At 38.2% G+C, this 16,562-nt stretch overlaps 1 protein-coding gene across 1 annotated transcript in view; it reads left to right on the top strand.

Annotated features, from left to right (window-relative positions):
* prim2 (DNA primase subunit 2) overlaps window positions 1-16,562 on the top strand; it is a 95,243-nt gene that overhangs the window by 70,405 nt on the left and 8,276 nt on the right. The window contains exons 11-12 of the mRNA XM_058794988.1: window positions 11,072-11,198; window positions 12,477-12,559. Coding sequence (XP_058650971.1) covers window positions 11,072-11,198; window positions 12,477-12,559 — 210 coding nt within the window. The remainder of the gene's footprint in view (window positions 1-11,071; window positions 11,199-12,476; window positions 12,560-16,562) is intronic.

The raw sequence follows: 16,562 nt of genomic DNA, 5'->3' as shown, positions 1-16,562 counted from the left end.
ACTGCTGAGGTGGTATGGAAGCCCAGGTTTCTCTGACAGTGGCCTTCAGCTCATCTGCATTTTTTGGTCTCTTGTTTCTCATTTTCCTCTTAACAATACCATAGATTCTCTATGGGGTTCAGGTCTGGTGAGTTTGCTGGCCAGTCAAGCACACCAACACCATGGTCATTTAACCAACTTTTGGTGCTTTAGGCAGTGTGGGCAGGTGCCAAATCCTGCTGGAAAATGCAATCAGCATCTTTAAAAAGCTGGTCAGCAGAAGGAAGCATGAAGTGCTCCAAAATTTCTTGGTAAACAGGTGCAGTATCTTTGGTTTTCAAAAAACCCAATGGACCAACACCAGCAGATGACATTGCACCCCAAATCATCAGACTGTGGAAACTTAACACTGGACTTCAAGCAACTTGGGCTATGAGCTTCTCCACCCTTCCTCCAGACTCTAGGACCTTGGTTTCCAAATGAAATACAAAACTTGCTCTCATCTGAAAAGAGGACTTTGGACCACTGGGCAACAGTCCAGTTCTTCTTCTCTTTCAGGGGTGCAAACTTGTCACCTTTCAACGTTTTCACGTTGAAATAGGTCATTCACGTGAATCGTGTAGATCTGTAAAAAAAAAAATTTAATTTGGGGCCGTATTGCGAGTCATCTGTGTCACGTCACCTGTAGCGTTTTTTCCCGTTGGCAAAGGAATGGACCCGCCCTACTCTGCCTCTGATTGGCTTACCTTAATGTTCTTTCCCTCAACCAACCAATCTCACTCCTGAAGCCTAACTTTTAGACGCTGCAGGCAACAGTCCATATTTCCAGAGGCTACGTAAAACATGAAGGAACAAGCTAACGGCAAGCAACTTATTTTTGAAGTAATTGGGCTATGTTGGTGGTTAGATTAGCCTGTTTGTAGCTAGCTAAATTAAGTTTGCTTGTGTTCCAGTATAAATGGTGATTACCGCGTGAGACTGCGTTTTTTTTTTTTTGCGTGAGGCTGCTGTTGCAATAGCTATGAATATTGTAAGTTACTTTATCGCTACTTTAGTTCGCTACCCTTTGCAAACTGCTCCTCAGTCTCGACCTTAACATTTGTCTCACATATCAGTAAGATATTACTCTGACATGAAGTCGATTTGAGATCTGTTCGACCTACAAGTAAAGCATGCTGTTTAATGTACAGTAATATTAGTATCACTCAGCTCAAGTGGAGGCAGCGCTAAGCCATAGCTAAGTGTCCGTCTGTAACAGCCTTTTCAAGACGGAGAAACACCTCGCGTTTAGCCCGTCAGCTGCTTCAAAAATTTGAGTGCTGAAATGAAGATTTACAGTAGAGGTCTGCACGGGCTTTAAATTGAAGCCCGAACCAGGCCCGTGCCAGACATCGTCTGACCCGACCCGACCCGACCCGAGCGGCACAGTTAAATTTAGAGCCCGAACCCGAATTTCTTTTTTCTTTTCCACAACGAATAGCCAATTTAACAAAAAAAAAAAAGGATGCTGTATTTCACGATTGCATGCAACGGTCAGTAAGCACATGTCAAGCAACAGATTCATCAAGGCTCGGCCACTTCACAAGGCAAAAGAAAAAAAAACACTTAGGCCTACCAGTTATTAAAGCTTATGAACATCAGGTGCAGCGGTCACACAAATTCTGCCGAATTTTTGAATGGTTGTACTACAAGACGATAATTCTTCCACCGTGCAAATTATGGTCATTTTCGTCAGTTAAGGCTCGTTAGCATTCGGCCTGCTTTAAATCAGACACAGATGTAGTGCGGTAAGATCGCGTTTATTTGAATTAATTAATCATTTATTTGAATTAGCGAGAGATGAAAGTTGCGTGTGTGAACCTGCGTCTGCCGGGGGGGGGGGTGTTGTCACCTTTTTCACCCCTGATGAGTTTGCACCCCTGTCTTTAGCCCAGGTAAGACGCCTCTGACGTTGTCTGTGGTTCAGGAGTGGCTTAACAAGAGGAATATGACAACTGTAGCCAAATTCCTTGACACGTCTGTGTGTGGTGGCTCTTGATGCCTTGATCCCAGCCTCAGCCCATTCCTTGTGAAGTTCATCCAAATTCTTGAATCGATTTTACTTGACAATCCTCATAAGGCTGCGGTTCTCTCGGTTGATTATGCATCTTTTTCTTCCACACTTTTTCCTTCCACTCAACTTTCTGTTAACATGCTTGGATACAGCACTCTGTGAACAGCCAGCTTCTTTGACAATGAATGTTTGTGGCTTACCCTCCTTGTGAAGGGTGTCAGCGATTGTCTTCTGGACAACCGTCAGATTAGCAGTCTTCCCCATGATTGTGTAGCCTAGTGAACCAAACTGAGAGACCATTTTGAAGGCTCAGGAAACCTTTGCAGGTGTTTTGAGTTGATTAGCTGATTGGCATGTCACCATATTCTAATTTGTTGAGATAGTGAATTGGTGGGTTTTTGTTAAATGTGAGCCAAAATCATCACAATTAAAAGAACCAAAGACTTAAACTACTTCAGTCTGTGTGCACTGAATTTATTTAATACACGAGTTTCACAATTTGAGTTGAATTACTGAAATAAATTAACTTTTCCACGACATTCTAATTTATTGAGATGCACCTGTGTGTGTGTATGTATATATCTCGATCTCACACAGTTTCCCCACAAATATTAAGCACAACAACTTTTTTTCAACATTAATAAGAAGAAATGTGTTACGATCACCAAATCAGCACATTATAATGATTTCTGAATTATCACGTGACAGTGTTTCCCACAGACTTGGACTCTATTTGTGGCAGCATATATGCAAATTCATTCTCTCAGCAGGAGGTGCTTTTAGAGCGCGGAGAAATAGCAGTCTCCCCGGTAATGCTGTACACAAAGCAGTGCTCCGCTCACAAACGCTGCTTTATCAGACATTACATGAAATGAAAATGACATCCAAAATTACATTACATTTAAATTGTAATACTGTAGATAATGTCTATAGTATCTATCAGTATAGATTGGTCGATCATAGATGGATAGATCTATAGATATGTATATAAAGCGATTACTGTTTGTACATATAAAAGAAATTGTAAGATGCTTTTAAAAAAAAAAAAAACTCACCGTTATCCTTTTTTTTTTTTTTTTTTATAAATTGAAAGTATGTGTGTGTGTATATATGTATGTATATATATTAGTGGTGGGCATAGATTAATTTTTTTTAATCTAGATTAATCTCACTGTAATCTTGGAATTAATCTAGATTAATCTAGATTAAAATGGCTCATTTGAATTCTGCCAAGTAGATCAGAATAAGTTTACTACTAGTAGTAAACAACTAGCAGTCATCAAGAATTTAATATTGATAATAACATCGAAGACATTGTATGATTATTCCTTAAAAATAAGGTTTTAATAGTTTTAGTAGTAGTAGCCTATTACGTTCTGCCCAATATCTTCAAGTGAAACCGAACTTTTATTTTGACGGGTTGCCGTGAGGATAGTTTTTCTCAAATGAAACGCTCGAATGCTCATGAAGTGACTCTCAGAGCAGTTCTGGAGATGTTGTTCATGTATTTATGTCCTCATTTAGTGAGACGACAGACGTTAATATCGCCGCAAGCATCACGCGGTCTTCTGTATGAGTAGTGAACAAACCCGTGCGTCTGCGCCATACATTAACACAGAGACACACAGAAGTCATATTTAAATAGACGTTTTGCGGCTTAATATTTACAAATAGGAGTGGGAGTGTGCTCACTTGTGTGTGCGCTTACGTTTGTTTGTTTGTTTGTTTGTGTGTGTGTGTGTGCGAACCGGGGCGGAACTCCACTGTGCGCGCGATACAGAGAGCGCGACCATGTAACGTAGAGACAGAAATGACTTTGTTCGGCTAGGTATACATCCGCGCTAAACTATCAAGGTGAAAGTCATCATAGCTTGCGTAGTATAGACCCAGCTCCCAACCCAACTTTGAGAATACATTAACGGCGATATTTTTTTTTATCGCCCGATAAGAGTCTCACGTTAACGCAGCACGTTAACGCCGATAACGGCCCACCACTAATATATATATATAAGGGATGTGCAGGACTAGTCGACTAAACAGTACAGCTCCTGCTAGTCGTCACTGAAATCAATAGTCGATTACACGAGAGAGAAAAAATTACCATAATTTTAACGTTACATTTAAAACATTTTAACAACAAGCTAAAATAAAACTTTTGAAAAATAATAAATATCAAAATATTTAAATTTATAAATATTTTTAAAAGCGTATCTGGGAGGAAACTACATTTTTACCTTAGACCTCCCATGCATTTTCTTCATGTCAGCTGTGGCGAGCTCAAAATGACCAGTGAAGAACCAGCAAGGTGTGGGATTACTTTGAATTAGAAGGAAACGGAAAAGTTTTGTGTAAACTGTGTAATGTCAGATTGGCTTACAATAACTCTACTGGAGCGATGCGTAATCATATTCAATACAGGCACGTATGCGTTAGCTTGTAGGCAGCCAAAGCCAGCAAATGTCAATCATGTCATACACTACAACCCGCCGCTGCGGTCCGCGATCCCATCCGCGCCGTCTATTCCTCTAAGACCCACTTCGGTGGTGGTGCGGGATTTCCAGGCTCTTTTCAAAACTGTCTGCTTGCTTAGTTATCTCTCTGGGTGCCTGTAACTTCAGTTCCTGCTGAGCGCGTGTTTTTTTTCAAGTGCAGAATCGCCTCTAGTCCCATCTTTCGCCAGACCACGTTAACATTGTTAAATTCACTGAACAAATACGCATGGCCTGAGTAAGTAAAACGAGCATTGTTTTGTTTTTAGACAATATAGCCAACATGAAGTACATTTTTAAAAGCCGTTGTAATGCTATTCCTTGATGAACTTTCCTATTGTTTTTTACTTGTGTTTTAATGTTGTCTAACGTTATATGAAAATGAAGAATTCTGTCAGTCTATTTTCCATTTCTGCATTGCTCCAGCTGATCTGAATAAATAAGCTATGCACTGGTTTATGTTGTGTATTCCTTATTTTCTGTTTAACGACCGCCTAAAATTAAATGATAACGTGAGGCAAGCATACGGCATAATTGTGACCTATTTTTAGCAGATTTCATTGAGGGATTTGACAGTGTGACGCAAAGATTAAGTATTTCAAGTGTAGGCTGTTATACACGCCCAGTTTTTTTTCTTTTGCCATTTTTTGGGGGTTTATAGCTTTTAGACTAGTCGGATACAAAACTTCCGTTTAAACGACAGTCAAATTAGTCGTAGCGCACATCCCTTATAGACGGTTTCAACAGCAACAACATAAACAAACGTTATTGCGCATGCGCGCTTTTATGGCCCTAACTTAACTTCCGGTAGACATCCAAATACAATCAGTAACAACAGCTAAGGCCCTCTAGAGTAGATTATGTTTTGATAACAAGCAAAATATGTTTGCTGCGTACGGACTGAGATGCAGCGATAACTACTTGGAGGGACTTATTAAAAATGCAAATTCATTCTCTTTAAAGCAGGAGAACTAGAGGTTTCCCCGGAAATGGCTGTTGGGCTGTAAGTTACACAAAGCAGCGCTGAGCTTACAAACGCTGCTTTATCAGGCATATAACATGCAAGATTAAATGAAAATGACATCGAACATTTTCTAAAGACAGTGTTCCTTCAGAAATACAGTGATATAAAAACACCTGCGCCTCTTTTGATTTTTAATATAATATAAATATTATTATTATTATTATTATTATTATTATTTATAAATAAATATTAGGGGTGGGCGATATGAGCTAAAATTCATATCACGATATTTTCCACTGTCCAGACGACATCGATATTATATCGTGATATGAGAGGGAAACAAATTTGAATTACATTTTAGTAGACCTTAGTTAAATTACAGGCAAAATATGTATTTTTAACTTTATATAACTAGAAAACATGATTTCAAGATCTAAGGCAAAAATAGAATGGCCTGACTTTAGATGTGTGAAATTATGCTACATGAGACACCTGTGCAAACAAAAACAGCAAATGGACTGAACGAACATGCAAATTCACTCTATGACAGCAGATGGCGCTTATGGCCTCGATTTAGCGTTCCTTTGGTTACCATTGTAAATAAAGCTGATCTGCACTTCGCTTATGAGCACGGTCACGGAGGTAAGAGAAAAAGAAAATGCCATCTAAAGTTTTCTGAAGAGAGTTCCCTTCAGATACTCATTCATATTAACTCCCTGCCCCCAATTTATTATTTATATTTTTCTTCCTGTATTTTGAGCATTGTGAACAGTGATCTGCTACAGTATTTTCTCTCTTTGTGTCCTTGTTCTGCGTCTCTGTCCTGTGTTAACGGCCATTTACAGACTTAGTAATATTACCACACAATTTGGTAATTGCGATTTGGGAAATTATTGTAATCCTGTTTGTGTGCAGTTCAAAGACCCGATTGTGTGTTTGGAGCAAAAACTATCCGGTTCTGAATTATGTCAGATCAAGCGGGGCATCTCTCTCTCTCTCTGATGAAGCAGTAACGACCGCGGGGAAAAAAATCTTTGTCCATCCAATGAAATCCATGAATATGTAATGGTATCCACGGTATAGCAAAATCCATATCATGGCACAACATAATACCGGTAGTCATGTTAATACCGGTATAGCGCCCACCCCTAATATATATATATTAGTGCTGTCAAACGATTAATCTCGATTAATCGCATCCAAAATAAGTTTTTGATTACATAATGTGTGTGTGTACTGTGTATATTTATTATGTGTGTATATCCATATATATATCCATATATATCCACACACATACATGTATATATTTAAGAAAAATATGTACGTACATGTAAATATTTTCAAAATATATGCTGTATGTGTGTGTATTTATATATGCGATTAATCGCATTTATAAATACTTAAATAATTATATTAGTCAGTGAGATTCAGAGCTGGCCCCACAGACAGGCAGAGAGCCGTGCCCAACCTCTCTTTTCATCTGGGTTTGTGCTTAATGCCTCTACCGATACATCCATCTTTTGAACTCACATTTTGTCTTCCTGTTCCTTCTTTTGCAGAGCAGTCTTAAGCAATTGTAGTGGTTTGCACTCCTTTCCACACTCCATTCTTTAAGAACATAAAGCATTGCCTTTTGTCAGGGATATGAAAGGCTGATTGTATCACCCTGAGCAGTGATTTTGAACTTCAATAGGTTTATGTATATTTTTCAATGTTGCCATCCCTGACACGCTTTACATTTTCACAGATTATCTCATATTAGCAAGTCAGTATCACTTTATCACTCTTTCCACACTTTGGCATCAATGGCATCAATTTAACATGGACTTTTACTGCAGTCACAAAGAACTGCTTTGCCGATGGTCATACTAAGATCCTGCGTCTGTCTGTGGCATGTTCATCTGTGTGCTGCTAACAAAAAGAGAGAGATTTCCTATGATGTTATCTGTATTCCCACAGGGTACAATATGTGTGAGCTGTATTTTAGCAGCTTTGCCAGACAGTCTTTTTTTCTAATATAATCACCTACTCAACACTCTCCTGAGCTCTTCAATACAGTGGGTGGACTGTCGCAGCTTAAATCGAGTTTTACTAGCCTTTTGTCGCAATATGCTTAAACTCCTATTGTTTGGCCAGTTCATTTTAGGTGCCGGTCGACTGTGGAAAAAATGGCTGCAATAACTCAGTGCCTTTATGACCATATCCAGGATCTCTCAGTTGTGTAGAGTTGTGAGAAAACTGAAAAATAGTATTAGAGTGCAGACAACCTTTTATATTTATGATATTTTTAATTAATAGTTTCTTGTTTTTATAGAGGAATCAAATGATAATTAGCAAGAAAATGCAGGACAGAAGCATTTCAAATTCTCCTTCGTGTTGCATTCAGTGAACAGCATTATGAAGCACTGGAGCTTTCAAGTGTAATAATCTAGCAGTCAGTTTCCAGAAAACATCTGGAAATGAGACAAGCCTGAATCCAGCGAGGAATAGGTCACGCCAGGAGCCTGTTTTATAATCTGCAGAAAATGACAACTGATTAACTCACCGTTTATTTTGGTACAGATTTTTCTCCAGGTTTACTTTGGAACGGATATGAAATGGCTCAGATGTGCATTTGCATACATTAAGGGAGAGGCTGTTGACATTAATACAGTAATTAGTTGCATTCTAATGAGCTGATGGTGCAGCCAACAGCAGCGAGTTGTCTGCGGGTTACTGCCTGACAGCGTTTACTGTAAGTGGGAGTCAGCGGCAGAGTGCTGTGAGCCAGGGGACCCTGTATGATGATTGTTTTGCCACATTACAAAATGTACTTACTGTGTTCCGGTGTGTGAACATTTAAAGTCAGCGTGAAAACAAAATTGACCCCATTTACTTTCATAATGCACATTCTTTATGACTTTCCTTTTCCGCTGACATTGCTTGGGCAATGTGGGCAGTTGGATAATATTAAACGATAGTCAAATAGCTATTCAGGCATTGTTTATTTTAGCAACTTCCATTCAGCCCTATTCCTGTTTGTGCATTTTAAGAAAAAAAAATTGACCTTTTAGGTATGCAGCAGCTTGTCACTGGGGTAGAACCTTTATTTAGTTACTGTGAGGCACTAATATGCACCTTTTAGGGATAGATAAGGTGCAAAGTTGTCCCTTTTAAGAGCATTGCCCCAATGACAAGCTATTTCACCCCTTAAGGTAACTTTTTTTTTTTGACAGTGTAATGACCACTTTTTACTATCTAAATCTGTTCACTCTCTACACATTTTCCCCCATCAAATATCCTGTTTCACTCAAAAATACATCACATTATTTAAGTAAAGTGGTTTTCAAACTGCAATTGACATTGATTTTTTTTAAAAGTACAAAAGATATGAATAGGTCATTTGCTATTTGACTTTGAGTGAAAACGGGTAGAATTTCTGCTCCATAAAGGCAGATTAGATTTAAAGCTCGCATTCAGAGCAGATCAAGCATGGCTCAGGCTGTAGTGAGATTGAAATGTAAACCTGGATGGGATCTCAGTCAACCAGGACAAAATTCACAGGTTAAAAATGAATTTCAATTGGACAAAATAGATAACAAGAAGAGTTGAGGAATAGTGATATGATATTAAAACTGAAGGGCTTGCTTGAATCTATAGACCCATCATGTCTTTATTTTATGATTGAGTAAGTTTATTTTATGGCCTGTTTAATTGCAGTCTTGTAGATAGTCACCTTGTCAAGTTCACAAGATTATTACCACGGTAATGGCATCAGACTGCTGCAGGTAATTATCTCTTTGTCTCCCTCCTTTGCTCTCTTTTCTCTTCTTCTCTAAGCTGAGACATAACCAGCTCAGGAGGCTAGGTTACCCTTTTGGATAGTTACCAGAGTGTACATGATTGGTGTATTGAGTTCAGGCCTGAGATTGAATGCACTGACCCTCATCAAATGCAAACACTTTAATGGTTTCCTAAGCATACGTCATATTTCTCAAGGTGGACGGTGATGTACACAGCAGAAAAAGCTGCGCAAAGCACAAATAATACCCCGGTAATGCTCAAAGGTGATTTCATGTCACTTTTAATTTGTATGATAATAGCCGCATGAGACAACTTCAATGTATTTATTACTTTTTCTTGTCCTACCCGGGCCCTGAGCAAATAAAAATTTCCACATTGAAAATCTAGGATTCAAAATCTAATTTAAACCTGGAAATGTAGTTTAAGGGTTCTGCACTATTTCTAGGTCACTAATCAAATAAGCTAATTTGTGACATTGATCATGTGACTCTGCACAAATGGACAGATGTTCTTTTTCCATTCCTGCTCTTTAGATAATGGAGAACACGTTCATCAGAATTAACATTTGTAGGATTGATACATCTCGAGTGCTGCTGTCATCAAATTGAAAGGGGGACAATTTCTTCTATAATTCTTAAGTTATCCATCATTTTTTTATGGATCATGTCTCTAGTTGTAATGTGAACAACTGTTCTAAAGTTTAGGGTCAACAAGTTTTTTTTTTTTTTTAGGAAGTTAACTTTTTTTTCAGCAAAGGATTCATTCAGTTGATCAAAAGTGACAGTAAAGACATTCAAAATGTTACAGAATCTTTCTGTTTCAAATAAATGCTTTTCTTTTGAACTTTCTATTCATTAAAGAATCCTGAAAAAATGTATCACAGTTTCCACAAAAATCAAGGATCATGTCATCATTTTAAAATATATCAAAATAGAAATTTTTTAAATTGTAACACTATTTCACAATATTACTGTTTTTACTGTATTTTTGATCAAATAAATGCAGCCTTGATGAACAAAAGGGATGTCTTTCAAAAACACAAAACCCCCAAACTTTTAAAATGTTGCAAAATATTTCTTTCAAATAAATGCTTTTCTTTTTAACTTTCTCTTCATTAAAGAATCCTGAAAAAAAAAAATGTATTAGTTTCCTCAAAAATCAAGGATCACTTGTCATATTTTAAAATGTATCAAAATAGATGTTTTCAAAATTATAACAGTATGTCACAATATTACTGTTTTTACTGTATTTTTTATCAAATAAATGCTGTCTTGATGAGCATCATCTTTCAAAAACACAAAAAAATCTTACCAACCATTGAATGGTAATATTAAAATCACAAATTAGAACAATGTTGTTCTAAAAATCCTTTGCTCTGTGAATATTTTGCAGTGTTATTTTTATTTCTGCTTGAGGTAGCAGCTCTTTAACACGGGTTTCCTTTGCATGTATTAATTTTTTTTTAATTTGGTTTGATGGCGATGCCTCAGAGACATGAGATTTGTGTGTAGAGAGTGAAACAGAGATGGGGGAGGGGAGCAAGAAAGAGAGCAGCCACATTATCCATAATCCAGTCACAGCTGTCTGCGGTTTGGTGACACCGCTACAGCAGGTCCCTGCTAATAGCTCTATATTTCATAGCGGAAAACGCCCTGCCACAACCCACTTGATGTACGACAATGTCTTCGTTTCACCCACAACCACCCCACTATTCCTACCCTCTTCTAACGTGCTTTACTGTCCTCTCCCTCAAACTCACGTTCTCTCTCTCTCTTTCTCTCTCGTCTTTGTCTTGCTCTGCAGTTTGATAAAGCATATGCCTACAGCGTCCGCCACATGTTTGGGAAGGAAGGCAAGCGCACTGACTACACCCCCTACAGTTGCATGAAGGTGATTTTGTCAAACCCACCCAGCCAAGGCGACTACCACGGTGAGTCATACTGAGCCAGACTGTTGGTTTTAAATGCGATCGGTCCCCCCGAGGCCCATCTTTAGTTCTGTAACGAAGAGAATTAAAAGACTGCTTGGTACACAGGTGGTCTTGAATTAGCTGTAAAAAAAAAAAAAAAAATGCAAGTCCACGCAGCCTAATTGATAGCACCTGGTTTTCGCAATGCACATAATGGACAGAATGCATCCGAAAGTGAATATATCACTATGTCCTGTTCACTAAAGCTTTAGGTTGTATATACTAAAGGGTGGAGGGCATTACTGTCTTACATGCTTCAATACACCATCACAAAGATATACACCATTGGTACTTTGTTTTGAAATGAAATATTCCCTTGATAACATAGTATGAACATTTGTTTATAGCTGTTTGGACAGTGCTTGCATGATGTCTTTTTTACAGAGGTGAAATCTTGTCTTATTTCCATGTGGCATTGTTTGAAATTGAAACTAAAATGACCAATTTTCAGATATTTAAATGAAACAAATGTTAATGAATATATATAATATTTTGATGTACTTTATTTGAAATATCTTAGTATTTGAAAGATATACTTTTATTCAGCAAGGATGCATTAAATTGATCAAAAGTGACAGTAAAGACAGATTTCTATTCTAATAAATCTTCGAAGAATCCTGAAAAAATGTATCACGGTTTCCACAAAAATATTAAGCGGCAAAACTGTTTTCAACATTGATAATAGTGAGAAATGTTTCTTGAGCAGCAAATCAGCATATAAAATGTTTCCTGAAGGATCATGGGATACTAGAGACTGGAGTATTAATGCTGAAAATTCAGTTTTGCATCACAGGAATAAATTTAAATTTTAAAATATATTCAAATTGGAAACAGTTATGTTGAATTGTGATAATGTCTCACAATATTAGTGTTTTTGCTTAAATAAACACTGCCTTAGCGAGTCTACTTTCAAAACCACAAAACCTTTACTAAAAATTAGTACCTTCCACCCAGGATCACATGATCATAACTGCTAATTTACTTCCTTGAAGTGGCCGTCATAAAATATGTACCTTCACTAACAGCTTTGTGGAAGAGCACTTAAGATTTAGTTGCTCACTTTTGCTTGGGAACACGACCCCACAAGTAGTACCCCTTCCCGCAGTGACCTTCAAGGCACAAAAAAAAAACACACGGGTCATGTTCCAACTGTCCTGTAGGACATATTTTCAGACACTGGTTTGAACTGTTTGTGATGCTTTAAAACCCATTTTCTCCTTCTCTTCGTTGTCTTCACAGGCTGCCCATTCCGCCACAGCGACCCTGAGCTGTTGAAACAGAAGCTGCAGAACTATAAAGTCTCCCCTAGTGGGATCAATCAGGTTTGTCCGACGACTAGCACACACTTGACCAGGTTCAGCACTATGCGTGTAAAGGGCTTTTTAAAACTTAACTTGGCATCCATTAAAATGATTTGCGCAAATTCACCTCTCCATGACCACAGACCAAACAAAATCTACCAAATAATGAGTAGAAAGGACATTAGCTTGACAATTAGAATAATACGACTGTATAGTAATCATACAAAAGTGGTGTGATTTCATTTTTAACAAGGCATCCCTGAAAGCCCCATCCTGCAGTACTTTTGGAATATTAATGAATCTGCTATACTTCTGGAATATTAATGAGAAAAAGAAATAACGCTCAGGATTCTCCAGTGTAATGACAGCTTCAGCTCTGTGTTGATTACTTTGACCTTTGCTGTATCTAGTGATTTGATGCGTTCTTTAAAGTACTCTTAAAAGTCATTTCAGCTGATTTTCTTTCTCACACATTAAAGCAGCTGCAATGAGATGGACCAGCCTTGCTGTAATGTTCTCCTGGAGTTATAATCCTTTGACGCTAATGCAATTAACGGGCTGGTTTTAATAAGGCCATTTAGTTCAGCGTTAAAAGGCTCTTAAAAAGAATATATATAAAGCCAAATCTTGCATACCATCTCTGGTTTTACTGTTAAGACTTCTAACTGAAATGAGTGAAGCTAACTATCAAAAATTAAAAAGTATATTTTAATATTAGATATTATTTACATTTATATTAATAGTTTGTTTATATTATTACTATGTTTTGTATTATTTTGGGGGGTATTTGAACTTTAAATGAGGGTAATAAATGTTACACATAATGTTGAAGATGTACATATAATGTTGAAATAATACTTTTGAACCTTTTATGTAAAGCATGTAGTTTGAAGTTCATGAAAAATCATTCTCAGCTATTTGAGAAACGTTAGCTTGTTCCCACTGTAAGGTGTGCTGGATTTTTATTTTTTTCTCTCTCTCGCATGCCTCGTCCACTACCACCCATCGTGCGGTTGAGGGGAATGGCTGATGGCTGCCTAATGCAGTCCGACATGCCAGCCCAAGGGTAGCACATTTCCAATCCAATTAAATTCATAATTTCTTTGGAGACCCCAAGCAGTGTCCTTATACACTCTCAGTGTTCAGAGTCTTAGACCTGTGGGCGTGTGAAGCAACAGCTTGATGTTCACCCCAGGAGCTCTCGCAGCACGTGGCTCTCTCGCCACAGCGCCAGCCCAGTGCGCTGGATAATTAAAAACCTCAGAAAATGTGAAAAGCCCGGGTAGTAGGGTGATTAAAATGCAGAACGTCAACCTTCTCAGTCAACCTGTCTATTGACAAAGTGACATTACAGTCAAAAGGGTGAGACTCCAGTCTGGAAAGAGAACTGCTGTAGAAAAGTGAGCTCACCTCTCTCTCACTAGCACGTCGAGCCAGTCACAGTGTGACTCTTACCTTAGGAAGTGCAGATTAAAGGATCGCATGCTTGGTTCACTGTTCAAACAGTGGAAGTAGAAGCGAGAACATGTAGAGTCACACGTAGCATGTATGTTACGGATTTAATCCCAACTTTTTTCACGCCACCACTTAATACTTTAACATCCCCTGAAATTATAGTCATATGTTGCGCCTGTTTGTTTGCCATCAAGTTATTAAGCCACAGATATAATAAAGCACTCATAAAGGTGATTTTGACAATGTTGCTTCAAGTATATAGAAATAATTTGTTTACTTTTTATTGTCAGGGTAGGGGTGTGCAATATGACGATTTTTGATCGTGCTTTTGGAGAAATATTGTAGTATCGTGTAGTAAACGCATATTCTGTCAGATGTAGTTCTGGTGTGCCGTATCAATATACTGTACAACGCCACATTCATTCACATCAGTGTTAACTCAGCGGTAGTTACTCTCACGGGACACTGCACTTATTCGCAATCACAAAAGTACATTATTTGCATGCGCTTTAAAGCCTTGCCGGTTAAACGTTTTATTCATGTGCTGACATGTGCTTTTTCTGAGCCTGTACACCTGAAGCACGCGCACTAAAAAGCCCGTCAAACAGCGCCTTATTACTGAACTAAGTTATCTTTTGCGCTAATACTGTCAAAACACACAAGGTTTATGTATAGACTCAGTTGGTTATGTCTAAAATGAAAGTAAACAGCTGAGAGAAAACGGATGCGTGCCTGTATATTAGATGCCTGCAGGTCTTAAAGGGACAGAACTAAACATGCTGCCGACAGACATTAAAGGGATAGTCATTATTAACTCATTCACATGTTGTCCCAAACCTGTATTAATTTCTTTCTTGTGCTGAACACAAAAGAAAATATTTTGAAGACTGTGGGTAACCAAACAGTTGCTGGTCCACATTGAATTTGATAGAAGAAGAAAAAATACTATAGAAGTCACTGTGGACCAGCAACTATTTGGTTTTCCATGTTCTTCAAAATAGCATTTATTTTCAGCAGAAGAAAGAAAATCATTCAGGTTTAGAACAACTTTTGAGTGAGTAAATGATGGTATAAAAATAAAACACTATTTTTATTTTGGGGTGAATTATTCCTTTAATGTTAATAAAACAACAAAACAAAAAGAGAAAAATCACTCACTACTCTTGAGTGAAAAACTTTAATACAGTTGCTTTAATAGGAATCAATATATAGAGAGTTTTATTTTTATATTTGTTCATTCAATTTCTTGAATGCTCCTGCTAAATGCACCTATTGTACCTGAAAATAAAACGCTATTAGTTTGGCTGTAATGCTCAAACAACATGCAAAATTTTGCTTTCCTGTAGCTCAAATAGTAGAGCATGGCGCTAGCAACGCCAAGATCATGGGTTCGATTCCCAGGGAAAGCAAGAGCTGATAAAATGTAAAACTGTAACTTGAATGCAATGTAAGTCGCTTTGGATAAAAGCTGCTAAATGCATAAATGTAAATGTAAATGTAAAATTGAAAAACCAACATGACAAAGAATCGTGATAAAATCGTGATATTTCTAAAAAATAAATAAATTATATGATATTTTTACCATATCGCCCTACGCCTATGTCAGGGTAGATGTTTTCTTACCTAAGCATCTTATATGGAATTACATTTGTAGTGTGATGATTACTTAAAGGGATAGTTCACCCAAAAATGAAAATTAGCCAAAGATTTACTCACCCTCAGGTCATCCTAGGCGTGTCTGACATTCCTCTTTCAGATGAACACATTCGGAGTTACAATGTTTCAATCTGTATAATTGCAGTGAATGGTGCCCCTGTTTCTGAATCCGAAAAAAAAGTACCCATCCATCGCAAAACTACTCCACACGGCTCTGGGGTGTTAATAAAGGACTTCTGAAGCGAAACGATGCGTTAGTTTAAGAAAAATGTCGATTCTTAAAACTTTATAAACAGTTTAGTCCAGCTTCCTGTCTCTCGAGCAGGCGCAGTCCTGACAAGGCGGTTGAGAGTATGACGTAGGCGCAGCGAAATGCGCGATGTAAGCTCCGGGGAGAAGCGCGCAAAAATCTCAGTCTCCTCTTGCCTTATATCGAAATATTCCGACATTTTTCACTTGAATCTTCATTTTAATAGTTAGTGACAGGTGTTTTGTTTTCCTTTCTCCTCTGTGCTTCCGTGTTCGTCATTCTCTCCCAGGAGCTTACTCTCGCGAGATTACGCACTTCTCCCCGGAGCTTACGTTCAGTAGCCCCTCACTGCAGAACAAAAGATCCAGGGGGCAGGGTTGGATCCACATCCAGGGGGTGGAGATTGGTAGGTTTAGGGGTGGAGATTGGTAGGTTTAGGGGTGGGGATGTGTGGGTTTAGGGATCAGGGGGTGGAGACGGGTAGGTTTAGATAAATGTAAGGTGGGAGGAGTTGGATTTAGATCCAACCACACCCCCTGGATCTTGTGTTCTGCAGTGAGGACCATCTCCTTACGTTGCACATTTCGCTGCGCCTATGTCATACGCTCAACTGCCTTGTCGGGACCGCGCCTGCTCGAGAGACAGGAAGCTGGACTAAACTGT

This window comes from Onychostoma macrolepis, chromosome 13, assembly GCF_012432095.1.
Source record: "Onychostoma macrolepis isolate SWU-2019 chromosome 13, ASM1243209v1, whole genome shotgun sequence".
In the NCBI taxonomy this organism is placed as follows: Eukaryota; Metazoa; Chordata; class Actinopteri; order Cypriniformes; family Cyprinidae; genus Onychostoma; species Onychostoma macrolepis.
The sequence above is the reverse complement of the archived record's forward strand: the minus strand, read 5'-3'. Positions and strand labels throughout refer to the sequence as shown.